Raw genomic sequence first — 25,243 nt, forward strand, 5'->3', positions numbered from 1 at the left:
TAAAAAAAAAAAAAACTAGAAGGTATTTCAGTGTCCGCTCAAAGTTTTTCCTGGCCATTTTGGAAATTGTCACTTGACAATTTTTTTTTTATTTGTGCAGCAGTGAAAACAATAGGCCCATGAGCCTGAACAGTCACAAGAGTCGAAATGTATTTACAATGTGAAACTCAGGGCCATGAAATTTATAATTTTGGTTAAGAACCTTAAGGTCCTTCCATCAATAAAAAGAATATGATTCTACAACATTGTGTTAATGAGATGAAGATTTCTGAGATTTCAGTCAATTTGATCCTTTTTGGCCCTGCCCCTCAATCCCCTGCGGGCAGCCAGGGTCATTATGTGCACCCCAACAAACTGCTAATTATATACTAATAATTCTAATAAACTTTGAATGATTTCCAATAGAAGTGAAAACAATTAAGCACAAAAATGTGGTTTTCCTCTATAAAGTAAAGTTTACCCAGGAGAAAACTTGAAACCATGGGGCCATATAATTTACAACTTTGGTTGACCTTTGGAAAGTTTCTGCAAAAATTCAACAAAATTGGTTCAAAAGTTTTTGAAAAGAATTCGAAAATGTGAAAATGTTAACTTACAATGGATAACTGACGATGGATAAAACCAGATTGGAAAAGGTCACCAGAGCGAAGCTTCATAGGGAAAAAATAACCAATATAAAAATTATCATATACCAATGAGAATGGAGTTCAAATTTTGACACAGTTAAAGGAAAGAAAATAACAGTAAAGGTTTTTCTTTGTGTCATTGTTTTTCTTGTAGTTTTACCAAAAGTTAAAAAAAAAAGGATATTTCATATAAATGAGAAAGATATCTTGATATCATTTTATGATAACCATTCTTTTCTGATTTTTTTTTTACCCTGCAAAATAGTGAAAAGAATAGAACACTGAAAAATGACATCATTTACACTGCAGAGTCTATAAACAATATGCAAAATAAAAAGTTGGCAAGGAAAGACATGCTATACAACCAACCGTATTTATCCAGAAATAGGCCCATGTCCAGTCATTAGCCAACTCTTGCAGGTTTGTAATCTAACCAACACCATTTACTTGTCTTACGATAATTAAGCCCCACTACAATATTTTGAATGAAATCTTATTATTGGGCCCCTGGGCTTATTACAGGATAACTACAGTATGGAAATATCTCTACAAGTTAAGCATGCTTGCCTCCTCTTAAGATATTCTATCTGGCCATGTGTTGATGGAGAATACAATATTTGAACCTGAATGATATGCAGTTCAACAAATTAGAGGCAAAAATGTTTTCTATTTAAATACAATTGATTAATTCCAACAAGTGGAACACATATTGTAAATTTTCACACTTTTTGTGACAAATATCTGTTGATCAAAATTATGAACCAGAGTTAGTGAGAACTACATTTTGAGACCCCACCATATTTTACTGTTATAAGGCTGTGATTGTCCATGTGTAATTGTTATTGAAACCGATATAAAATAATTTAAAGTACAAGATTGCAGTGCTTTAATCACTTGTCTCTATATGCACCCTTATACATGTCCTCTTGTATTCCGGCGGGAATGTACAGACTGCCACCACCTAGAACCTGGGACAGGTCAGAGTTCATACCGGTGCCACTTTCACCTCTGAGCTGTGACCTTTCACTGAAGTTGAGATTTACATCGTCTATATCGTCCATATCATCCATATGCTGAGTTAGTTTCCCAGACAAACCTTTTTTAACAGGATACTCCCTCGGAATTGTGGGTATCTGTTTGATGTTGTCACCTACGGCGGATGTGGAATTGTTGCTATGGTAACCATACTTGTTACCATACGGCTGGTGATGTGCCGCTGCAGGGCTGCCATTTTGACTAGGCATACCGACAGGTCCTCCACCGTTGATATTTTGTCCATACATACTTCCATACATGTGGCCAGGTATGGAGTGTGGTGTGTTCTGAGCATTGTACGACCTACCAATAGGGTTGACTGGGGGTCCGACCTGACTACCATACAGCCTGCCAGTGTCACCCGGTACATAGCCACCATTCAGATGACCAGGGTTGCTATAAGGTGCACTTTGTTTGACACCCTGAGGATTAACCTGGGGGCTTCCATACATTTGACTTGTGATTGTATTTGGAGTCTGTTTGTTAAGGTTGATGTTTGAACCGTAAGCACCTGCAAAAAGCCTACTCTGTTCCGTGTTGATTGGTATACCTGGATGAACTCCTTGAGGGGTCCCAAACAATCCCCCACTTTTCTGTTCCGTGTTGATTGGTACACTTGGATGAACCCCTTGAGGGGCCCCAAACAATCCCCCACTTTTCTGTTCCGTGTTGATTGGTACACTTGGATGAACCCCTTGAGGGGCCCCAAACAATCCCCCACTTTTCTGTTCCGTGTTGATTGGTATACCTGGATGAACCCCTTGAGGGGCCCCAAACAATCCCCCACTTTTCTGCTCCGTGTTGATTGGTATACTCAGATGAACCCCTTGAGGGCCCCCAAACAAACCCCCACTTTTCTGTTCCATGTTGATTTGTATACCTGGATGAACCCCTTGAGGGGCCTCAAACAATCCCCCACTACTCTGTTTTCTGTCACCAATGTGACTGTTGGGGTTCCTTAAGGGGTTTTCAAACAACTTAGATTGCTCAACACTATCAGCTCTAGTGCTTTGACAAGTTGTGTTACTTCTGCTGTGTATGTCAGTGTTTGGGGTGAATTCTGAGCCATACTCACTCGGTTTTGGCTGTTCTTGACTGGAATTTCTCGTTTGGAATAATATTTTATCTCTATAGAAATTCATTGCATCCATGTCTGTACTTGTTTCCTTGGTATATTTTGGAGCATACATAGAACTTCCATACAAATCTAATGGCGTTTCTCCCTTCCCGAATCCTTTAGAACTATGAGGGGAAACTTTTGGATCTCTGTAAAAACTAAAATGGGTCTGATCATTCTTTGAATCCTGCTGAAACATGAAGTTGTTTGCATTTTGTTGTTTTTGTTCCTGCCTACTTGGCCCTGTGTGGAATGACTTGTTTGCACTGTGTGAACTGTACAGTTCTGGAACAGTCTCTCCAGATCCAGCCGTCTGGAACAAGAATGGATAAGTAGCTTTCTGTGTGCGACATTCTGATCCCTGGTCTGTGAAGGGTGGTTGGATTGGACTTGGCTTGGTTGGTTGGTTGATGGTATAAGGATCATCAGACAGACTGTGAACAGGCCCTTTGTTCAAGCCTGTTGGGTAGTCTGTACGAACAGGCCCTTTGTTCAAGCCTGTTGGGTAGTCTGTACGAACAGGCCCTTTGTTCAAGCCTGTTGGGTAGTCTGTACGAACAGGCCCTTTGTTCAAGCCTGTTGGGTAGTCTGTACGAACAGGCCCTTTGTTCAAGCCTGTAGGTAAGTCTGTACGAACAGGCCCGTTGTTCAAGCCTGTTGGGTAGTCTGTACTATGTGGATTACGTGGAAAGGAAGATTTAGGAATCTGACTCACATCAAATCCGTATGTATTTTGATATGAATTCTGCTTATACCCTTGATTCACATGAGATGAATTTTGAGAATCATTTTTATCCTTTGACTGATTTTTTTCGGGCATAGGTTGCCATGGACTTTTTTCGTAGAGTCTTGATTTTGTGTTTTTCGGTGCAGCTTCTTTCCAAGTGTCGGGAGTTCCGGTAGATCTGAAGAATTCAGAATTGTCAAAATAGTCAGCAGCACTGATCCCTGATCCCGAATCCGAGTCAACAGAGGAAAATCGCGACAGGCTTGATGTAGTCCTCCAATCTTTACCGAGGCCAACAGAGGACACCCCCTCATCTACTGGGCTGGTTACTTCCTTGTAGTAAGTCTTTGTAAAATCTGAATCATCCAAATCTTTAGGAGGTAAAGAACCTATACTGTCATACCAATTCCTGCACTTTCTCTCATGAGAATTTTCATCTCCAGTTACATTTCCATGTTGTTGTGAACCATTATGCACATCTTTACAATTAATTAGCAAAGTGGATGTCTCGCCTAACAGTAAATTATCGTTTGCTGAATTCCCAGATAAATTGATATTTCCAATATCCTCAATTCCATTTAGGCCAGTATCATCATGTATATTTTTCCCTGACTTCTTTTTAGATGAAGTATGTCGGCCTGTCTTCTCAGCATCAGTTTTGTCGTCCACTTTACTCATCTCCAGAGCAATTCGAATCATCTCCTCTTCTTCCTGTTCAGACTTAGGGAGCAAGTCATTATATTTTTCATTTACAGTGTTTCGTCTGAGAAGATCCTCCTCTTCAGATCTCTGCTTCTTCTTTTCTGTAAAACGAAAAATAAATCTTGAACATTTATACATTTTAAAAGTTTATTACAGCAGTCTACGACATAAAACACTAAGTCTGCTGTTCTCGATAAGTAAATTTAAGTCTGGACTAGTAATGAAAATATCTAACTAGTCAGATTGAACTAATGTAAATCCTTTCGTAAATAATAAGTAATTCATCAAAGCATTAGAATTTGAAGTATTTCAATGAGCAAGACTTGGTCCCAGATTTTAGTAGTCCATCATTTGGACTGGTAGATTCACAGTCAGGCTATCAAAATGCTGGGTTAACTAGCCAAAAATGACAAGTCAGGAAAAAAACATCACAGACTATTTAAGTTGTATGAGACATTTGGAGTAGCTAAAACCAGAATTAAAATTTATATGAAATAAATAAGAGGTCCAGAGATCCTGTATTTCTCAAATGGATATTTATTTTTAACTGTCTATTACAACTCAGAATTAAACGTTAATTGGGTTTATTGGAATGAACACGTATTACACAATGGGAGCCATATCTTACAGATTTTAAAACTATGCTCTACCTTACACGTAATCAAAGTGGAAGATTGTATCAGGACTATAGTCTGTATCAGAAATGATAATCAAATGAAACATTTCAAAATGTGACTTGCCTATGGTCAATATCTAAATGGAATATTGTATCAAAACTATAGTCTATATCAGAAATGAAACATTTGCCTATAGTCTAAATCAAAATGGAATATTGTATCAAAACTATAGTCTATATCGGAAATGAAACATTTGACTATAGTCTAAATCAAAATGGAATATTGTATCAAAACTATAGTCTATATCAGAAATGAAACATTTGCCTATAGTCTAAATCAAAATGGAATATTGTATCAGGGCTATAGTCTCTATTGAAATATCATATAAAACTGTTACAAAGTTAATATTACAACTGAAGTAACCATAAGACGTCAACAAATTTCGCTCCTGTCTCTAATGTTGTAGGGAGATTTACAACATATCAAAAATTAACAAGACAACCAAGAAGAATCTTGATAACTACCATAGAATGACCTTTATTGGATGTCTGAAAGACTGATTTATCCTTTACCTTTCTCTTTCTTCCTGTCAATCATTTGAAAACAAGAGGAATCTACATATCAAATCTGAGAATGATCCATCAAGAACTCTGAGAACAAGGGTCAACAAACTTCAAATAATACAAGAGGAATCAAAATGAAACTAGGGTCCATAGGGAATCTACATATAAAGAGAAAGATCCATACATCACTTTAGACAGAAAAAGCAGTATCAAACATTACTTACAGATGGACCAATGACAAAAGGTGATTTGAACAGCCCTGATGATGGACTAAAACTCCTCAAATGAATGGTTTGTTTGATTTTGTTTGATTTTTGTTTAACGTCCTATTAACAGCCAGGGTCATTTAAGGACGTGCCAGGTTTTGGAGGTGGAGGAAAGCCGAGTACCCGGAGATAAACCACCGGCCTACGGTCAGTACCTGGCAGCTGCCCCACGTAGGTTTCGAACTCGCAACCCAGTGGTGGAGGGCTAGTGTTAAAGTGTCGGGACACCTTAACCACTCGGCCACCGCGGCCCCTAAAATTTATTGAAAGACTAACCCATTAGCCCACTCGGCTATAGTAACCTTTTGAATGGATGAAAAGTGAAAAAAAAAAAAAAAAAAAAGTAAAAGGACGGAGTTTATTCCTATCCTTACCATTTTTTCTCATCCTCCTGGACTTCTTTTCATACAAGTTCTGTGGATCTAAAAGAAACAAAAGTTTGTATTAGCAACAGAAGAACAGAATTGCCCTCGACACTAAATAAAACAATCTGAAAAACTTTCAAGAAATTTAGATTTTTTTGTGAATGAATACATACCTTCTTTAAATGCATGACATTGACAACTTGAAAATTCCCTAACCCCAATGTCTGTTGAAATATCTACAATGTTTGTTTATAACCTACCTTCAGCCATAATGTCAGGGTCATTGTTGGTTACGGATGCTGAGGATTCTGTATCGTCTTTAGTATCTTCATCGCTGTCACTTTCCTCACTCATCAAATCCTCCTTATCATCTATGTCACCAAGATCTTCTACCAGGGGGCGCTGTTGTTCCTTGTCTTTGATGTTACCACCACTAGATTGATAGGCTAAATCACTGGCAGTCTGTCGTAGACAACGGAAACAATTTGTTAATTCTGACAGGGAAACTGAGTTGACTAACCAACTGATTGACAGATACAGATTTCTTGGAGAAGATTCAACTGAAATTTAGGGGCAGCTAAACTCCTTTTTATGAGCAGCTGCCGGACGTTTTTACACCTGGATACAAGAATATGGACATTTTGATTACCTGGAAAAAGTACCCAGAAAGTTTAAAACCTGCATTCTGTATCATGGAGATTGCTAACACCTGAAGACTGTATCATAGAAACTGTTAACACCCGAGGACTATCACAGAAACTGTTAACACCCGAGGACTATCACAGAAACTGTTAACACCCGAGGACTATCATAGAAACTGTTAACACCCGAGGACTATCATAGAAACTGTTAACACCCGAGGACTATCATAGAAATTGTTAACACCCGAGGACTATCATAGAAACTGTTAACACCCGAGGACTATCATAGAAACTGTTAACACCCGAGGACTATCATAGAAACTGTTAACACCCGAGGACTATCACAGAGACTGTTAACACCCGAGGACTATCACAGAAACTGTTAACACCCGAGGACTATCACAGAAACTGTTAACACCCGAGGACTATCACAGAGACTGTTAACACCCGAGGACTATCACAGAGAACTGTTAACACCCGAGGACTATCACAGAGAACTGTTAACACCCGAGGACTATCACAGAAACTGTTAACACCCGAGGACTATCACAGAAACTGTTAACACCCGAGGACTATCACAGAAACTGTTAACACCCGAGGACTATCACAGAAACTGTTAACACCCGAGGACTATCATAGAAACTGTTAACACCCGAGGACTATCACAGAAACTGTTAACACCCGAGGACTATCATAGAAACTGTTAACACCCGAGGACTATCACAGAGACTGTTAACACCCGAGGACTATCACAGAAACTGTTAACACCCGAGGACTATCACAGAAACTGTTAACACCCGAGGACTATCACAGAAACTGTTAACACCCGAGGACTATCACAGAACTGTTAACACCCGAGGACTATCACAGAAACTGTTAACACCCGAGGACTATCACAGAGACTGTTAACACCCGAGGACTATCATAGAAACTGTTAACACCCGAGGACTATCATAGAGACTGTACACCCGAGGACTATCACAGAGACTGTTAACACCCGAGGACTATCACAGAAACTGTTAACACCCGAGGACTATCATAGAAACTGTTAACACCCGAGGACTATCACAGAGACTGTTAACACCCGAGGACTATCACAGAGACTGTTAACACCCGAGGACTATCACAGAGACTGTTAACACCCGAGGACTATCACAGAGACTGTTAACACCCGAGGACTATCACAGAGACTGTTAACACCCGAGGACTATCACAGAGACTGTTAACACCCGAGGACTATCACAGAAACTGTTAACACCCGAGGACTATCATAGAAACTGTTAACACCCGAGGACTATCACAGAGACTGTTAACACCGAGGACTATCACAGAAACTGTTAACACCCGAGGACTATCACAGAAACTGTTAACACCCGAGGACTATCACAGAAACTGTTAACACCCGAGGACTATCACAGAAACTGTTAACACCCGAGGACTATCATAGAAACTGTTAACACCCGAGGACTATCACAGAGACTGTTAACACCCGAGGACTATCATAGAAACTGTTAACACCCGAGGACTATCATAGAAACTGGTAACACCCGAGGACTATCATAAAAACTGTTAACACCCGAGGACTATCACAGAAACTGTTAACACCCGAGGACTATCATAGAAACTGTTAACACCCGAGGACTATCACAGAGACTGTTAACACCCGAGGACTTTCATAGAAACTGTTAACACCCGAGGACTATCACAGAAACTGTTAACACCCGAGGACTATCACAGAAACTGTTAACACCCGAGGACTATCACAGAAACTGTTAACACCCGAGGACTATCACAGAAACTGTTAACACCCGAGGACTATCATAGAAACTGTTAACACCCGAGGACTATCATAGAAACTGTTAACACCCGAGGACTATCACAGAAACTGTTAACACCCGAGGACTATCACAGAAACTGTTAACACCCGAGGACTATCACAGAAACTGTTAACACCCGAGGACTATCACAGAAACTGTTAACACCCGAGGACTATCACAGAAACTGTTAACACCCGAGGACTACCATAGAGACTGTTAACACCCGAGGACTATCACAGAGACTGTTAACACCCGAGGACTATCACAGAGACTGTTAACACCCGAGGACTATCACAGAGACTGTTAACACCCGAGGACTATCACAGAAACTGTTAACACCCGAGGACTATCATAGAAACTGTTAACACCCGAGGACTATCACAGAGACTGTTAACACCCGAGGACTATCACAGAGACTGTTAACACCGAGGACTATCACAGAGACTGTTAACACCCGAGGACTATCACAGAGACTGTTAACACCCGAGGACTATCACAGAGACTGTTAACACCCGAGGACTATCACAGAGACTGTTAACACCCGAGGACTATCACAGAGACTGTTAACACCCGAGGACTATCACAGAAACTGTTAACACCCGAGGACTATCACAGAGACTGTTAACACCCGAGGACTATCACAGAGACTGTTAACACCCGAGGACTATCACAGAGACTGTTAACACCAGAGGACTATCACAGAAACTGTTAACACCCGAGGACTATCACAGAAACTGTTAACACCCGAGGACTATCACAGAAACTGTTAACACCCGAGGACTATCACAGAAACTGTTAACACCCGAGGACTATCACAGAAACTGTTAACACCCGAGGACAACCATAGAAACTGTTAACACCCGAGGACTATCACAGAAACTGTTAACACCCGAGGACTATCATAGAGACTGTTAACACCCGAGGACTATCACAGAAACTGTTAACACCCGAGGACTATCACAGAAACTGTTAACACCCGAGGACTATCATAGAAACTGTTAACACCTGAAGACTGTGATATTTTTTTTATCACCTGAAACAGGTGACAAGGAAAACTAATATTATGGCAGTAAAGAATGCATGCAGTTATGAATTTGAATATTCTGAATAACTTAAATATTCTTAAAATTCACATTCCCTATCCAATATAAAGTGTACCAGAAATTCCTCCCATGTTTCAAGTTAATGCAGCTATTATTTACAGAAATTCTTAACCATTCTTAATTCTTTTTCAGTTAACATTCTTATCTTAAAAATTAAGAACGTTAATTCAAGAACCAGGGGACCCTTACCTTTTCTTTCCTCTGTTGTTCCCGCTGTAATTTCCTTCTAGCTTTTTTATTCAGTCTTTGTGGAACCTTTAGTACAAAGAAAATAGAACATCATGTAAATATACTGCTAACAGCAAAACCTCCAAATAGGTAAGTATCATCAATCATCATAACCTTATATTGTTTTTAAATTATTTACAGAAATTCTTAACCATTCCATTAGAAATCCAATAAATCATAGTCAAAAATGTGATTTCCCTATATAAACAATAGTAGATTTGATCCCCTCCCCAGGGGCAAATGTAAGACCAGGGTCATGAAACTAATAATTTTGGTAAAACACCTTAAGACCCTTCCATCTATAAAGAGTATTTAATTCTACTTTATTTGGGTCTTGAGGAGAAGATTTTTTAAATATCAGTCAATTTGACCCTTTTTAACCCTGACTACAAGAAATGTATCAGCCCCCGAGGGTCAGTCAGGGTCAACATGTTAGCAAACTGTCATCCCTATCTGAGAGGGTTTCTGAGAAGAGGTTGAAAACATCAATTGTTTGTTTACAGATGCACGATGACTGACAAAATGACTTTGTCTAGGTGAGCTAAAAATGGCAAACCTTGAGATTTCTTCATGAGGAAAGATATTCACGAGAGCATACCTCCTTTTTAGACTCTGGTTCCTGCTTTTGTGATACCGGACTGTCTGGAGCTTCTTTTGTTTCAATCTTTTCCTCCTCTGGGTGACTAGGTGGTTCTGGAACAGGTATTTCTTCTGCTTCTCCTAATTGGTCTTAAAACCAAATTAAAACAAAAACACTGTATCCAAAGACATCTATGATAAGTCAATATTGACTCATTTTATGGGGGTCAAGGAAAACCTACATTTGAAATTTAAGAAAGTACTCTCTGAAAAATAGAGGTAACAAACTTTCACTGTCAAAATTCAAAACGGCATTCCATTGTCCATTTTATTTTTCCAAACAGTCTCAAAACTAAACATACACAACTATGGACTAAGAAAAATCTACATAATGAAATCTGAGAAGGATCCATTAGCCAGTGACATCTGAGAAGGATCCATTAGCCAATGAAATCTGAGGAGGATCCATTAGCCAATGAAATCTGAGAAGGATCCATTAGCCAATGAAATCTGAGAAGGATCCATTAGCCAATGAAATCTGGGAAGGATCTATAAAAATATAAAATACTAGATTTAAATGTTTAGGGAACTTTGATGACTTTATGGGGGAAAATAAGAATTTTACACAATTAGGAATGTGGGCCAATTATATGGGAGATCACTTTAATAGTATGGCAACCTTTTACATCAAATAATCCAAGTAGTCTTTCATATATTCCAGTAGAGCAGAGAGAGAAAGCAAAGTTGACCCATGGAGTTTTAAAAGAATGCAATTATAAGAGGCCTAATGGGCCTACATTGCTCATCTGTTATTCATTGATTTATAATGATTCAAGACCTTTCGGTGGATCAAAAAGAGTAACTCCAGTGTATTAGCAATGTTGACTTCTGCTACAATGAGTATGGCTCAGGGTCATTTTTTGTTTTGTGTCGGGTTTCAACCAAATATCTTGGTTCTAGGCTTTTCGGTTGTTCATATGAAATCATTCAAGTGTTTCAACAAATTTGATCTGTGACTTTGAATATGGGTCAAGGTAATTTTTTTTCACAAATGGGGGCTATCCCAGGATCCTCACAGCTAAATCTCTTGATTCTGGGACTTTTGGTTATTGAAAAAAAGTTGTTAAAGTGCACGTTTAAAAAAAATTGCCCCAAGTAACCTTGAATAAAGCTCAAGGTCATTTCTTTTTGAAAACTTTGTCAGTGTTGATCCCAGGAACCTAGCAGCCAGATATTTTGACTCTAGGAGTTTTGTTTATTGAGAAGAAGTTGTTTAAAGGAAAAAGTTGATGTCGGACGGCCATACAATGTACATGGGCCTAATTAATCTCACTTGACCCTTCAGGCCAGGTCAGCAAATAAGAACACAATGCATACTTAACTGTAGTACCTTCATTTTGATTAGCAGATTTCTTTTTTTTCTTTTTCTTTTTCTTTCTATTGTTTTCTGGTGCCGATTTCTGTGGTGGTAGCTGTGTTTCGAACTCTTTCTGATTAAAACTAGAACTAGTGTCATTTTTGTTTGCAGTTTTCCTTGGGTTTGCCGCACCATATGCTTGTGATGGAGACATGTTCTGTCCCTGTGAATAAAGGCTGCTAAAATGTCTAGAATGTCTGTTTTGCCCTGAAGAGCGTAATCCAGAGGAATGCCTATGGTTACAATGTTGTATATGTGACCTTCCAGAAAATCCTGATGGCGCTCCAAACAAATGGTCGTTGTCATCGTCTATTAAAAAGAAGCCTTCATCGAATCCCATAAAGATTGAAGTCCGCTGGAAACCAAATGGACTGCCTCCAAACAAGCCACCATCACCAAATGGGCCACCAAACATGAAAGGGGAGCTAACTCCCATATCTACAACAAGATAGCAGTTTTCCGTAACTTTGTACATTGTATTTTCCTGCAATAAGCTAAGACCAATACATACGTATATACAATACTTGAGTCAAGGAAGAGGGATAGGGTGGGCTTCGAAACAATTCTGTCTGACACTAAATCGGTCAAAATGTAACTTAATAAGTCATGAACTGACAAATTTTTTGTGAATATGAAGGTTTTTGTACATTACTAACCCTGATTTTTATAAAGATTCAGAATATATATGAATACTTGATTTATGGTGTTGATGTTGTTAACTGATGTAATATGTTACTAAAAATCTTAAAACCTCTGTGATAATATTGTAATAATGAATTTATTCTCTTGGTTTACAATATTTTATTTACATTTCTGGTGTGTGTTTGTTATACAGTGCAACTTCCGAAAACCGAACCTTCTAAAAACCGAACACCTCTGAATACCGAACGAATTGTCATTGTACGGAATTGGTCCTTCTTTATTATAGTATTAAAAAACTTCCAAATACCGATCCCTCTGAATTCCGAACACCGGACTGATTTTGTGTCCGGTTCCTTTTAAAATATACCAAAAATTACTTCTGAAAACCGGCCTTACCTGGGCGATTATGACACGAGGTCAGGCCAGTCAACCGTGAAACAACAACTGTGACGGGTATTGTGTGAAGCCTTATTGTCTCGGGACCTACGTAGGTGATTTGTACAGGTATCCAATATATACCCCAAGGGGGCATTATGACGGAAGGCCTAGTGTATAATCAACACGACAATTATGAAACAATGCCACACTTCATTGAAGCGCGTCGGTTCGTTTATCTTCTCAATGCAAGTAGAGCTAGAAGCCTGAGTTTCGCATTTAATTTAAATGAGGCCCAAAAGGAGTTGTTTTCGTAAAGAAGCCCGTGATGTTTTTTTAGACAACAGCGATGTCGGAAATACGACCAGTATCATCTGATCAATTGTAATTGATATTGAAACAAAACATCTTCACACCCTTTAATATTATTTGATGTGTAAAATATTCTGTATCGGATTTTGGCCCCATCCACATGACGAGGCTTCACCGGATGTAACAAAATGTAGGCCGATCGTAAAGTGTAGTTGTACATGTGAAAATACTGTTTAAAACTATTGTTATAGTCATTTGCCTTTCTTATATATTCTGCAATATATACATTGATTAACTTTCATAATATGCATATTATTCAGACAATCCAAATTGTCTAAGTATGTACGTGCCGTTTTGTAATCGGGTGCATTCTAATAAAACATCGTCCAACCAATTATATCCGGAATTTGACCGGTCATTTTTCAATCAACTTCTCCAAACCGAACCCTCTATAAACCGAACAAATAGTCATGTCCCATGCATGTTCGGTTTATAGAGGTTCCACTGTATAACCTTACTGATGAAAACATTGTCTACAAGTGTGTAAACATCATGCAAATTTAATGCATATGTTAAAAGAAGGTTTTTTATTGTTTACTGTTGAGTAAACTAACATATGTCATTTTAATATCAGTAAAAACAATGCAGTTTACACAGCAGTAAACGATAAAACACAAGAATTATTCCTTTCGTTAAATTTTGATATCGTATTTTACCGGTACTCCTGATATATTGTGTTATAATATTGTGATATTGTATTTTTACTCCTGATTTATTGTGTTATAATATTGTGATATTGTATTTTTATTCCTGATTTATTGTGTTATAATATTGTGATATTGTATTTTTATTCCTGATTTATTGTGTTATAATATTGTGATATCGTATTTTTATTCCTGATATATTGTGTTATAATATTGTGATGTTGTATTTTTATTCCTGATTTATTATGTTATAATATTGTGATATCGTATTTTTATTCCTGATATATTGTGTTATAATATTGTGATATCGTATTTTTACTCCTGATATATTATGTTATAATATTGTGATATTGTATTTTTATTCCTGATAAAAATATTGTGTTATAATATTGTGATATCGTATTTTTACTCCTGATATATTATGTTATAATATTGTGATATTGTATTTTTATTCCTGATATATTGTGTTATAATATTGTGATATCGTATTTTTATTCCTGATATATTATGTTATAATATTGTGATATTGTATTTTTATTCCTGATATATTGTGTTATAATATTGTGATATCGTATTTTTATTCCTGATTTATTATGTTATAATATTGTGATATTGTATTTTTACTCGTGATTTATGTAGTTTTATAATACATATATTTTAACTCTAGATTTAGAATGTGATATATCTATACTGTAAATGTTATACTTATCACATTTATATTTTAGATTGATCCAGAAAGCTGTATATATACCGTATATCGTTTTTTTTTAGCAAGTGTCTAATTTTCGACTCGGTCGCGAATTATAAGATATCGCTAAAATTGATCACATTTGACAGTAAGAGTTAGCTCCCTTGTAGGGATGTTTTCATGAACCGATCACCTGTTTACACATGCCGTATACAGGTGTGCTTAATTGGCCGTGACTCGACTGAACTGTATTATTCAATAAAAATGTACTCACAGTTGACCATATGTTTTGTCCTTTGTATAGATCTATTTGAAATCATAACGAGTGTCGCATTGCCAAGTGAAACATGGCCATGCTACGATTTGTAATCGTTACACGGAAGAACAAAGAAAATCCGGTCAGGGACAGACCTGAGTTTGCTGAAGCAAACAAACGTGTAGATACATTATTATTACTGTACTTCTTCGTTTTTGTTGTATATGAAACATATGTACGCTAAAATTTGAATTACACGTTGTGAAAACGCTAAAAATGAAATACGCTAAAAATTAAACTTGTCATTTTGTACAGAAAACGCGAAATTTGGCATACGCTAAAAAAAACCGATATACGGTATATAGTTACTACACGGCCACACTTACCTTGTATTAGCCAAGGGAACAGCCTCACAAGGATGTCAAACTGTAAAGGCAAGAAAATAAATAAACAAACATTGAATAAACAGGCATTGCTTAATCTGTACTTGAGTGTAGTTACAAGAAATAAGCAAAGCTATCTGAAACTGAATGTATACAAACACATTATGTAAATCAATACACCGAACATGCTGAACAATCAGATTTACAGTATGTCTAGGAACCCAAACATTTGGCCACTGAAATGGCTGTGAGCCAGAATTTATATCTTTGTATCGAAATATCATATATGGGTACATATTTACTAATAAAATCTGGGCACTGAAATGTCTGGGAGCCAAAATTTACATCTTTGCACCAAATAGCATATCTGGGTACATATTTACTAATAAAATCTGGGCATTGAAATATCTGGGAGTGAGAAATTACATCTTCACCTAAAAATTTCTGGGTACCAAAACAAGACGGCCAAGGCCCTTTACAGTCATCCGACAATTGAGTGATTATTATAAATAGAAAGCAAAGTTATAGCAAAGTTCCCCTTTAGGGGCCACACCAATTGAGGCCCTATGGGTCACACAGGCCTCATTTACATAAAACAACACTGCCCTCCCTCTATCAGGTTTCAAAACAAATTGGGATGTAATCCACCCAAAGGTTAAGAAGAAGAGTTTTAAAGCAAAATTTCATCAAAGTTCCCCTTTTGGGACCCCACCACTTGGGCCCCAGGGGTCAGACCAGCCGAATTTATATACAAGAGATCCCAGAGGGATCTTGGCACCCACCATTGAATGTTCTTCATAGGTTCCATGTCAGATTGATCTTTTCTCTACTTTTCTCTTCTTCTAAGTCTTACTAATCTGTGTAAACTCAGAAGAAACCTCTAGTACTTTTCAAACAAGGGAAACCTATATATAAAATTTAAGATTTAGGCACCAAGGGGAACCTATATATATGGAATTTGAGAAAGATTCCTTCAGTGCTTTCGGAGAAATAGTGATAACAAACTTCAATTGTCAAAATCCAAGATGGCTGCTTGTCGGCCATGTTGTTTTCCGATTGGTCTCAAAATGCAATATGCATAACTAGGCACCTGGGGGAACCTACATATGAAATTTCAGGAAGATCCCTTCATTAGTTTCTTAGTAATAGTGATAACCAGTTTCCATTTTCGAAATCCAAGATGGCTGCCTGTCGGCCATGTTGTTTTCTGATTGGTCTCAAAATGCAATATGCATAACTAGGCACCAAGGGGAACCTACATATGAAATTGGAGAAAGATCCAATCTGAGAAATAGCGATAACAAACTTCTATGGTCAAAATCCAAGATGGCTGCCTGTCGGCCATGTTGTTTTCCGATCAGTCCCAAAATGCGATATGCATTACTAGGCACCAAGGGGAACCTACATATGAAATTTGAGAAAGATCCCTTCAGTACTTTCTCAGAAATGGCAATAACAAACTTTAATGGTCAAAATCCAAGATGGCTGCCTGTCGGCCATGTTGTTTTCTGATCGGTCCCAAAATGCAATATGCATAACTAGGCACCTAGGGAAACCCACATATCAAATTTGAGAAAGATCCCTTCAGTACTTTCTTAGAAATAGCGATAACAACTTCAATTGTCAAAATCCAAGATGGCTGCCTGTCGGCCATGTTGTTTTCCGATCCGTCCCAAAATGCAATATGCATAACTAGGCACCAAGGGAAACCCACATATGAAATTTGAGAAAGATCCCTTCAGCTCTTTCTCAGAAATAGCGATAACAAACTTCAATGGTCAAAATCCAAGATGGCTGCCTGTCGGCCATGTTGTTTTCCGATCAGTCCCAAAATGCAATATGCATAACTAGGCACCAAGGGGAACCTACATATGAAATTTGAGAAAGATCCCTTCAGTACTTTCTGAGGATTAGCGATAACAAGAATTGTTTACGGACGGACGGACGGACGGACGGAGGGAGGGACGGACGGACGGACGGACCACGGACCACGGACGCAGGGCGATTTGAATAGCCCACCATCTGATGATGGTGGGCTAAAAATATGATTGCCTTCCCCCAATGATGTTTCATACCAAATTTGGATGTACTCAACTTTGGGGTTAAGGAGGAGTAGTGTTTTGAAAGTAAAAGTCTAACGGTGCATTGGCTGACGGCAGACAGCGGACGACCACCGACGGAGCACAATGGCTATAGGTCATCCTGACCCTTCTGGTAGCTGTTGTTTTTTACTTTATATATGGTGTTGATGTATTTTGTGGTGTTTAATGTAGTTATGATGGAAGCAATCTATTGATTTGTTGACATGAACAGCGACTTAAAGTAAATGTCTGGGTACCAAAATGTCAGGGCATCAAAATGTCAGGGCATCAAATGTCAGGGCATCAAATGTCAGAATACCAAAATGTCAGGGCATCAAATGTCAGAATACCAAAATGTCAGGGCATCAAATGTCAGGGCATCAAAATGTCAGGGCATCAAATGTCAGGGCATCAAATGTCAGAATATCAAAATGTCAGGGCATCAAAATGTCAGGGCATCAAATGTCAGAATACCAAAATGTCAGGGCATCAAATGTCAGAATACCAAAATGTCAGGGCATCAAACTGTCAGGGCATCAAATGTCAGAATACCAAAATGTCAGGGCAACAAAATGTCTGGGTACCAAAATATCAGGGCATCAAAATGTCTGGGTACCAAAATATCTGAGTACTGAAACATCAATCTCCAAAATGTACTTACAGGAATACCTTCGCCTTCCTCTCCGCCATGATCTCCTCCCATGGAAGTTGGTCCTAAAATACAACAGTACAATCACTGAGTGTTGCCTTGTAGCATGTAGGAGATGAATCGCCCCATAATGTGTAGGGGATGAATCGCCCCACAACTTGTAGGGGATGAATCGTCCCATAACGTGTAGGGGATGAATCTCCCCACAACGTGTAGGGGATGAATCTCCCCATAACGTGTAGGGGATGAATCTCCCCATAACGTGTAGGGGATGAATCACCCCACAACTTGTAGGGGATGAATCTCCCCACAACTTGTAGGGGATGAATCGCCCGACAACATGTAGGGGATGAATCTCCCCACAACGTGTAGGGGATGAATCTCCCCATAATGTGTAGGGGATGAATCTCCCCATAACGTGTAGGGGATGAATCTCCCCACAACGTGTAGGGGATGAATCGCCCCACAACGTGTAGGGGATGAATCGCCCCACAACGTGTAGGGGATAAATCTCCCCATAACGTGTAGGGGATGAATCTCCCCATAACGTGTAGGGGATGAATCTCCCCACAACGTGTAGGGGATGAATCTCCCCATAACGTGTAGGGGATGAATCGCCCCACAACGTGTAGGGGATGAATCTCCCCATAACGTGTAGGGGATGAATCGCCCCACAACATGTAGGGGATGAATCTCCCCACAACGTGTAGGGGATGAATCTCCCCATAATGTGTAGGGGATGAATCGCCCCATAACATGTAGGGGATGAATCGCCCCACAACGTGTAGGGGATGAATCTCCCCACAACATGTAGGGGATGAATCTCCCCACAACGTGTAGGGGATGAATCTCCCCATAACGTGTAGGGGATGAATCGCCCCACAACGTGTAGGGGATGAATCTCCCCACAACATGTAGGGGATGAATCTCCCCACAACGTGTAGGGGATGAATCGCCCCACAACATGTAGGGGATGAATCGCCCCACAACATGTAGGGGATGAATCTCCCCATAACGTGTAGGGGATGAATCACCCCACAACGTGTAGGGGATGAATCTCCCCATAACGTGTAGGGGATGAATCTCCCCATAACGTGTAGGGGATGAATCGCCCCATAACGTGTAGGGGATGAATCGCCCCACAACGTGTAGGGGATGAATCGCCCCACAACATGTAGGGGATGAATCTCCCCATAACGTGTAGGGGATGAATCGCCCCACAACGTGTAGGGGATGAATCTCCCCACAACGTGTAGGGGATGAATCGCCCCACAACGTGTAGGGGATGAATCTCCCCACAACGTGTAGGGGATGAATCTCCCCATAACGTGTAGGGGATGAATCTCCCCACAACGTGTAGGGGATGAATCGCCCCACAACTAACCTTTATTGGATCTAAATAGTGCATCTCTCCCACACAAAATACATTTTGGAATAGAAGAAAGGTGTGCTTAATCACAGCCTTCAGAAGGTTACTTTAGAGGGCTTCTTAGGTAAACTAAAAGTACCATATTCAACTGTAAATAAGCCACAGAATCATAGATTTGGAAATAGTAAGCTTAATGTGGTTTACACATCCTTCCCCAACATCGATGGTAAACTTTACACTAGGAGAAGGGGCTTAATTGAGGATAAATATGGTACTTAACTTTTACATTAGGGGAGGGGACTAATTTGAGGGTAAATATGGTACTTCAGTTTTTCACCAGGGGAGAGGGCTTATTTGAGGATAAACAAGGTAATAAGATTTTGACTTACCTTCTGTAAGATATTTATATGCGTAGCTGATTTCTTGAAATTTTTCTTTTGCATCTTTACTATCATTCTGTAAAAGACAAAGAGTGGATATAGATATTGAAGGACTAAGGACTAAGACCCAGAAAACATGAAGTCCCCTTGGCCTAGGAATAGTCCTCATACTCTGGGTAGTTAAAATCAATTAAGCTGTTTTGAAGAAGTAGACTTAAAGTTAAATTTTAGAAAGACATGAAATAATATAAATTCAATATCTAGTTTGTCAGATAAATAAAACATGTATGTCATTCTTTCATTATCATTGTGCTAAATACAGTTTACTTCAGGAACATCATAGGAGTACTCCATATACAGATTGATACAATGTACTACAGAAACATCATTGGTACTCCATATACAGATTGATACAATGTACTACAGAAACATCATTGGTACTCCATATACAGATTGATACAATGTACTACAGAAACATCATTGGTACTCCATATACAGATTGATACAATGTACTACAGAAACATCATTGGTACTCCATATACAGATTGATACAATGTACTACAGAAACATCATTGGTACTCCATATACAGATTGATACAATGTACTACAGAAACATCATTGGTACTCCATATACAGATTGATACAATGTACTACAGAAACATCATTAATACTCCATATACAGATTGATACAATGTACTACAGAAACATCATTGGTACTCCATATACAGATTAATACAATGTACTACAGAAACATCATTGGTACTCCATATACAGATTGATACAATGTACTACAGAAACATCATTGGTACTCCATATACAGATTGATACAATGTACTACAGAAATATCATTGGTACTCCATATACAGATTGATACAATGTACTACAGAAACATCATTGGTACTCGGACTCATATACAGATTGATACAATGTACTACAGAAACATCATTGGTACTCCATATACAGATTAATTGATACAATGTTCTATAGAAACATCATTGGTACTCCATATACAGATTGATACAATGTACTACAGAAACATCCTTGATACTCGGACTATATACAGAATGTATATACAAATTGATACAATGTACTACAGAAACATCATTGGTACTCCATAAACAGATTGATACAATGTACTACAGTAACATCATTGATACTCCATGTACAGATTGATACCATATTTTTTGTACTACAGAAACATCATTGGTACTCCATATACAGATTGATACAATGTACTACAGAAACATCATTGGTACTCCATATACAGATTGATACAATGTACTACAGAAACATCATTGGTACTCCATATACAGATTGATACAATGTACTACATGAACATCATTGGTACTCCATATACAGATTGATAATGTACTACAGAAACATCATAGGTACTCCATATACAGATTAATACAATGTACTACAGAAACATCATTGGTACTCCATATACAGATTGATACAATGTACTACAGAAACATCATTGGTACTCCATATACAGATTAATACAATGTACTACAGAAACATCATTGGAACTCCATATACAGATTGATACCATGTATTACAGAAACATCATTGGTACTCCATTTACAGATTGATACAATGTACTACAGAAACATCATTAATACTCCATATACAGATTGATACAATGTACTACAGAAACATCATTGGTACTCCATATACAGATTGATACAATGTACTACAGAAACATCATTAGTACTCGGACTCCATATATACAGATTGATACAATTTACTACAGAAACATCATTGGTACTCCATATACAGATTAATTGATACAATGTTCTATAGAAACATCATTGGTACTCCATATACAGATTGATACAATGTACTACAGAAACATCCTTGATACTCGGACTATATATATACAAATTGATACAATGTACTACAGAAACATCATTGGTACTCCATATACAGATTGATACAATGTACTACAGAAACATCATTGGTACTCCATATACAGATTAATGCAATGTACTACAGAAACATCATTGGTACTCCATATACAGATTGATACAATGTACTACAGAAACATCATTGATACTCCATATACAGATTGATACAATGTACTACAGAAACATAATAGGTACTCCATATACAGATTGATACCATGTACTACATGAACATCATTGGTACTCCATATACAGATTGATAATGTACTACAGAAACATCACAGGTACTCCATATACAAATTGATACAATGTACTACAGAAACATCATTGGTACTCCATATACAGATTACTTGATACAATGTTCTATAGAAACATCATTGGTACTCCTTAAACAGATTGATGCAATGTACTACAGAAACATCATTGATACTCCATATACAGATTGATACCATGTACTACAGAAACATCATTGATACTCCATATACAGATTGATACAATGTACTACAGAAACATCATAGGTACTCCATATACAGATTGATACAATGTACTACAGAAACATCATTGGTACTCCATATACAGATTGATACCATGTACTTCAGGAACATCATTGGTACTCCATATACAGATTACCTTTAAACAGCCTCTTAAGGACCAACAAGGAAATGAATAAAAAGTAATAAGCATAACATTAATTTTATACATACAGAGGAGCCCACTTATTTCCATATTGCTTATTTGCATAAAATTCTCAGGTCCCGATTTTCTTCTTCTTTATCTTTGTATTTTAATCCCGTGTATTTGCATCGACTAAAACACCGACTCCCGCTTATATGCATATAAAAATTCCAAAAAAATCGAAAAAATTTAATTGTTTTTATGGTATTTGTGTGATTTTCCCGTAATAAAACTTTTATGAAATGTGTTTTAACTTACATATTGATTTGACACGATGTACAACGTTATCTAATTATTGGTTCACACTTCGTCATTACAGGTTACGTTCGATGCATCAATATCGACATTTAGTTATTATCCAGACCATATCAGTAGCATTGTGCAGAATTACTGAATAAAATATTTTTATGCCTCATCTTTTGATGAGATTTGTTTATTTATTATAGCATCGATCCAAACCAGAGTGACAAGTAGTAGAATGAAGTGTATGCAAATATTTTTATTTGTACATTTACAAAGAATAACAACCCATGTATTTCGTATTTACTCTTATATTTTGAATAATGTTTTTTTTAAATATATTTTTAATGCAAATAACGTAAACAATCATATCTACCTGACGATCTACATATGTATGAGAGGGGCCAAAAACCAACTCCGCCTATATGAATACTTCGGTTATTTGCATATTTTGTCATGGAAAAAGGGCTATGAAAATAAGCGGGTTGCTCTGTATATTATGTGAGCTTGAAGCATATTTATCTGACAGAGACATTTGTTCTGATGTATTTAATGTTATGGTCAGCTATATGTTAAACATTGTCATATGACAACTTTTACAACATTTCAATCAATATTTGAATTATGTATTTTCTTCACATCTTATAGCAGTTGATACTTACTTTATCTGGATGGTAGCGAAGCGCCAGCTTTTTGTAAGCTTTTTTGATCTCATCTGAAACAAAAACAAACACAAATAACTATATATTATGTTCCATTTGCTCCCTAGTTGAAGACATTCAATATTTAATCTGTTTGAGAAAACAAAAATAGCCAACAGACAGCCTTCTGGAATAAGATTTTTGAATTTTGTTATCACTATTTCAGTATTTCTTATAGAAGTACTGTAAGAATATTTCTAAAACTTCATATATAAGAAGAGCAGGTGAATTGTTCTTAGATTCCTAAACATGAAGTTTTGGTCGACCTTTGGTCTTGAAACTCCTTTTCAACAACGTAATTTGTAATGTCTTACCCTCGTTAGCGCCTTCTGAGACACCAAGTATCTCTCTGCAACGTTTCTTCTCGCGCACTGGATTCCTTCCTGCCATCTTCAGTTACCATATAAATTGGAAATGTATCATGCTAACGTCAAATCTAAAATCTAAAACAAAGAAGTGATGCATTCAAACATAACTATATGTCATGTCATATATCATGATAATTTTGCCATGCTTCTTGTTCCTCTTCTTCTGACATAATCATCATATATATACTGTACATTTTTTTCAAAAAATCAGCCAAAATATTAAAACAAAATCTTTTGAATTATTGCAGACATGTGTTTAGGGTCCTTTTGGACATTGCAAGACATACTTAAAGTTTCAGTGCAGCAATACAGAACAAGATGCCCAATGGACCTGTCTTGCTCTGTGCACCTGTACAGGAACAGAATACTGCTGGGAGATTTTGTTTCCTTGACTTTTACAGTTCTTAGTTACATTGTAGTACTGTGGATTATAAATACCTAATCATTTTTACAGGTAAAATTGTCATAATTCTGGGCTGTTTGATCATTTACAATGCAACAGATATTATTTGAAGTTTTAGCATATTTTACAATGATGCCAGATCCACTTTAACATGAACTGGGAACATGAAATGGGAAACGTGTCGAATATTGAAATATGTGTGTTTGTATCTTAAATGTTTAAGTAAGTAATCTTAACTGACAAACACACACATATGCATACAAATAAAAAATAACTTTAAAACAAAATATATGTTTTGTAGATCTCCCGAGTGCGTCCACAGCTCTTCAAATACATTTATATAATTAGCTGCTTTAAAAAAGATATATTTCGCAATTGCTGAAATTGCCTAAAAACAAAAGCTCTATGCATTTACCATATTATCCAACACAAAGGCATATGGGAGTGAAACTAAAAGCATGTAATACGCAGAAATTCAAAAGTAAACTCCAGATTGCCTGGACTTTAAAAATGTACTGCATGTTATAAATATTCTCGACCTACGTTCGGACCTTATAGATAATATAAAAAGGACAATTTTCCAACACTTCACGTACTATAATAATACAAATGCCACATACTAATAATCCGACAGCTTAACAGAAAGATAGCTGTCGTCCTGATTCGCTGGGTAGCTAACTGTTAGCTACGTATACCAGGCCTACAAACTTTCCATACTGATCATGAGTGGCCATCAGAAATGAATGTACTCCACTTCAACGCTACGTAAAAAACATACAGGTAGAAATTGACATTTAAGTAGACTGAATTATACCTGTGAAAACGTCCTACAAACATCCGATATGTTGCTCCGTTACATTGATTCCAGGAAGGAGACACAATGAATGGTGGAGTTTCCAAAACCGAAAGTTGACGTGCGCATGTGCAACTTATGTCCATAGTTTCAACATACGAAATGTTAATTATAACTATTTTCCAAATGGCATTAGCCGAATATCGAAATACAAATGATCAATCTATATATGTTTTAAATCAGACCTAGTGAAATATTGGATGATATTCCAGGGAAATTGCATAGCCTACTTTTTGTATCAAATAACAACAAATTCATTTACTTCCGGTTATTATTTCATAATTAGAAAAATATATTCGAAACGAAATCAGCATTGATATTTTTACATCTTATTTGCAAGAATGAAAACATCGATAAAATATATATGCATATATAGGAGTCTATATAATTTAATTAATTAAATATTATTTTTTATATGTATGTGAAAATACAATCCAATATACTTCCATATTACTTT

General features: G+C 37.4%; 1 protein-coding gene across 2 annotated transcripts; it reads right to left on the reverse strand.

The window, feature by feature from the left end:
- Nucleotides 1-1,273: 1,273 nt before the first annotated feature.
- Nucleotides 1,274-24,943, reverse strand: LOC117316145. 2 transcript variants are annotated; one of them, XM_033870654.1, is made up of 13 exons: nucleotides 24,748-24,943; nucleotides 23,477-23,605; nucleotides 23,124-23,176; nucleotides 19,652-19,718; nucleotides 17,906-17,958; nucleotides 15,167-15,206; nucleotides 11,777-12,241; nucleotides 10,406-10,536; nucleotides 9,769-9,834; nucleotides 6,279-6,480; nucleotides 6,028-6,075; nucleotides 2,278-4,308; nucleotides 1,274-2,211 (listed from the first exon to the last, which is right to left on the reverse strand). In XM_033870654.1, exons 2-13 carry the CDS (start codon nucleotides 23,550-23,552, stop codon nucleotides 1,517-1,519), a joined length of 3,927 nt encoding a protein of 1,308 aa, XP_033726545.1. In that variant the 5' UTR covers nucleotides 23,553-23,605; nucleotides 24,748-24,943; the 3' UTR covers nucleotides 1,274-1,516. The 2 variants fall into 2 exon arrangements, with proteins under 2 accessions (XP_033726545.1, XP_033726544.1); XM_033870653.1 differs by having other exon boundaries at nucleotides 1,274-4,308.
- Between the last annotated feature and the right edge of the window lie 300 nt (nucleotides 24,944-25,243).

The sequence above is a fragment of the Pecten maximus genome, chromosome 18 (assembly GCF_902652985.1).
Source record: "Pecten maximus chromosome 18, xPecMax1.1, whole genome shotgun sequence".
Lineage (NCBI taxonomy): Eukaryota > Metazoa > Mollusca > Bivalvia > Pectinida > Pectinidae > Pecten > Pecten maximus.